The sequence below is a fragment of the Brassica oleracea genome, unplaced genomic scaffold (genome assembly GCF_000695525.1).
Source record: "Brassica oleracea var. oleracea cultivar TO1000 unplaced genomic scaffold, BOL UnpScaffold01081, whole genome shotgun sequence".
Lineage (NCBI taxonomy): Eukaryota > Viridiplantae > Streptophyta > Magnoliopsida > Brassicales > Brassicaceae > Brassica > Brassica oleracea.
In genome coordinates this window covers 26,792-30,462 of record NW_013617648.1, presented here as the reverse complement: position 1 = coordinate 30,462, position 3,671 = coordinate 26,792, and the positions used below count along the sequence as shown (strand labels likewise).

The following is a 3,671-nucleotide window of genomic DNA, read 5'->3' as shown; positions in this document are numbered from 1 at the left end:
TACTATTTTAATAGCAAATATTTACTTATGCCTGACTGCGAGAACATATTTAATCACAGATGATGACAAGCCATTCTAACATGTTGAAATGTATAGTCTTGGCACATGGACATAGTTCATACGTTTTTTGTGAATATATTATTATTCTCTGATCATCCATTTTGTTACATACACTTACTGTTATTGTCAGTGCCAACCATTATTCCGATAGTTTTTAGAAAATTCCCAAAAATACCATATTCATAATACCATTTTTCATGTTTGTAGTAACCAATTTTACATCACTTTTAATAAAGAGTAAAAGACATTTATAATCATAGGATTAACTAATAAAGACTTAGGGTTTAGAGTTGAAGGATAAGGTAAAGTTTTTGGAATGTGAAATTTAATAATCTAATAAATATATAAATAAATTCTTAAAAAATATTAAAAAATTAAAAAATAGATTCAAAAATAGTTTTCGATTTTTAAAAGAAATTTTGAAAAAAAAATCGAAAAAAAATTAAATAAAGAATAAAATTATAAAAAGTTTTAATTGAAAAAAATATAATTCGGAAACATAAAAAAATTATTTTCATCTTTATTTTTATTATTTTTTATTTATTTAAATAATTATTTATTATATATACAGAACAATGGTATAAGAGTCTTTTGCTACTTAATGAAGAATATATTTTTGAAAATGTCGCTGTAAACATGAATAATAGTAGTAAGAAGTGATAAATATAAAAATTCCCCATGGTTTTTTTTATGTGGTGTAGTAATTTTTCTAAACGAAGCAATTACTGTACTCTAACAATTTTGAAAAACTAACCAATGCTAACGTCCATATGTATTTGATGCAGCTTGCACAACAGGATTACCAGAACGTAAATCTCCCGAATTTCTTTAAGTTCTAGTACCTTATAAAATTCTACTAACAATTTGATATCTTTTCAGATGGTGTAAATGTAATAACATAAGTTGGCTAGAAATTAACCTCCCAAAAATGGAGGTATCATGCAAATGCTATAAACACGAGTGGAACAAGTCTTATGCCTAACAACTGAACGCTAATTTCTCAAAATAAAACTAACCTAGCTAAAAATGGGTCAAACATCCTAAAAATGAGACGTTGGGAGAAAGTATGGGGCCTTCAACATATCTCTCCATTTAAGGCACTATATAAAGCAGCAGGTGCGTAGTAAAAATCTCAGACAACAAAAATAAAAAACAATAAAAAAATAAAAATAAATAAATAAAAATGGGTTCATATTTGGGAATCTATACAATTTTGGTTCTATGTTTGCTAGGATATTCAGCCAATGCTGAGGTGTTCACCGCTGGTGGTCCTCCAAATTCTGATATTACCGCGGTTAGTATCTTCACTTGTTTTTTATTACTTGCATTCCAATCAATATGTAAACAATTTCTTATATTAACATACTCGTTGGAGCTATTGTTGCAGGCAGTTCTTAAAGCATTCACATCGGCATGCCAAGCTCCGGCACCAAGCCAGGTGCTGATCCCAAAAGGTGACTTCAAGCTTGGTGAGACCGTGATGACTGGTCCATGCAAATCTCCAATCGAGTTCACCTTGCAAGGCAACGTCAAAGCTGACGGTGGCTCTACCCAGGGAAAGGATAGATGGGTTGTGTTCGAAAAAATTAATGGTTTTAAGTTGAACGGAGGTGGAACATTTGACGGTGAAGGCAATGCAGCTTGGAAAGCCAATAACTGCCACAAGACTTTTGAGTGCAAGAAACTTCCCATCGTAGGTGTTTCTGTCTTTAATATATTAACACCAATGGCTCTTTTAAAGATGATATAATTCAGTGATGCATGCTATCTTTCAGAGTGTAAGGTTTGATTTTGTGGATAACGCTGAGATAAAAGACGTAACCTCATTAGATGCCAAAAACTTCCACTTCAACGTTATCAGCGGCAAGAACATGACCTTTGATAACATCAAGATCATCGCTCCAGCTGAAAGCCCCAACACTGACGGTATCCATTTGGGAAGATGTGAGGGAGTCAAGATCCTCAACACTAAGATCGCCACAGGAGATGACTGTATCTCCGTGGGAGATGGGATGAAGAATCTCCTCATTGAGAAAGTTGTGTGCGGTCCAGGACACGGAATCAGTGTTGGAAGCCTTGGAAGGTACGGATGGGAGCAAGATGTCACTGACATTACGGTTAAGAACTGTACCCTCGAGGGAACCGACAACGGTCTGAGGATCAAGACATGGCCATCTGCCGCTTGCACCACCACCGCTGCCGGTATTCATTTTGAGGATATCATCCTTAACAAAGTTAGCAACCCAATCCTTATCGACCAGGAGTACTGCCCTTGGAACCAATGCAACAAGAACGTAAGTATCTTTTATTAGATTCTATGTCTTGCCACTATCACCGTATTCTATCAAATTGGATAAAGTGGTTCAGCAAACATATTATATTCTGATGGTTTTCTAGATATTTAGCATTCACCATTTTGGTAGAGGGTTACATATAGAGTTCTTTTTTTTTTTTTTTTTTGAGCAACCAGAGGTACGAACCTATAGAACAGATCCTGTTCAAGTAAGGTCGTATAGAGTTCTATATATGATTATGATTCCCAAAGTTTTTTTTATTTGCAGAAACCATCAACAATTAAGCTGGTGGACATTACCTTCAGGAATATTAGAGGAACATCAGGGAACAAGGACGCAGTGAAACTATTGTGCAGCAAGGGTCATCCATGTGAGAACGTTGAGATTGGAGACATTAACATTGAGTACACAGGACCTGACGGTCCACCCACTTTCGAGTGCACAAACGTCACACCTAAGCTTGTGGGAGCCCAGAACCCAAAGGCTTGCGTTGGACCTGTGGTCAAGGCTCCTGGCAAAGAGTAAAATGTTGAAGCTCAGATCAACAAACTAGGGCTTTCACATCCAATTTTGTTTTTCCTTTTCTCTAACCCTTTTTCAAGTCACATATGAGTGAGTTTTAGAAAACTGTAACCAAAAAAATGTATATTCGATGCCAACACATATGTGTGCGTGCATAATGATGTAATTAATAAAACTAAATTGTATATTCTGCGTATGATTGTTCCTTTTTAAAATATTAATATGCGGTAAGTTTTATACACTTCAATCTTTTTTTTTCAGAATCTTAAAATTATTAAATAAGATCTGATTTCAACCTTAACATTAATTTAACTGTATTAGTGTTATAAAAGTAATGGAAAAGTCTCTCTTTATTTATAACATACAGGTTCCTTATCTAGGAGATTACGCCGTCATAGATAAATGGAAAGATTACAAATCATAATATTTTGATTATGAGCCATCCACAATTTGGTTAATAACACTCCCTCTTGGATGCCATAACCATTTAGAGCTTGTAATGTGCTTTAATGTTGCCTCATTAAAACCTTACCAGAAAAACTCAATTGGGACAAAACCATGGTGAAGGAAAAAGAGTACAACACACATTACTCCCCATGATTTGGACATTACTAAAGGTCCTTTGGACCTCTCCAATTTTCTGCAATCCGTGGGTGATGAAGATCTTGGGCATAATATGCTTCGTACTCGAACATGATAGTTGGTTCTTCTTTACCATCGGCCATGCCACAATCTGATCGAACATATTGAGGCATCGACCTCAAATACACACACACGAAATCTTGGATGATGTTG

The 3,671-nt window shown here is 35.0% G+C and overlaps 1 protein-coding gene across 1 annotated transcript; it reads left to right on the top strand.

Annotated features, from left to right (window-relative positions):
• The first annotated feature begins 1,194 nt into the window (after positions 1-1,194).
• LOC106320822 (polygalacturonase) lies at positions 1,195-3,063 on the top strand. The gene is made up of 4 exons (XM_013759174.1): positions 1,195-1,354; positions 1,448-1,753; positions 1,836-2,354; positions 2,622-3,063. The coding sequence occupies exons 1-4, from the start codon at positions 1,244-1,246 to the stop codon at positions 2,877-2,879; spliced, it is 1,194 nt and encodes a 397-aa protein (XP_013614628.1). The 5' UTR covers positions 1,195-1,243; the 3' UTR covers positions 2,880-3,063.
• The last annotated feature ends 608 nt before the right edge of the window (positions 3,064-3,671 follow it).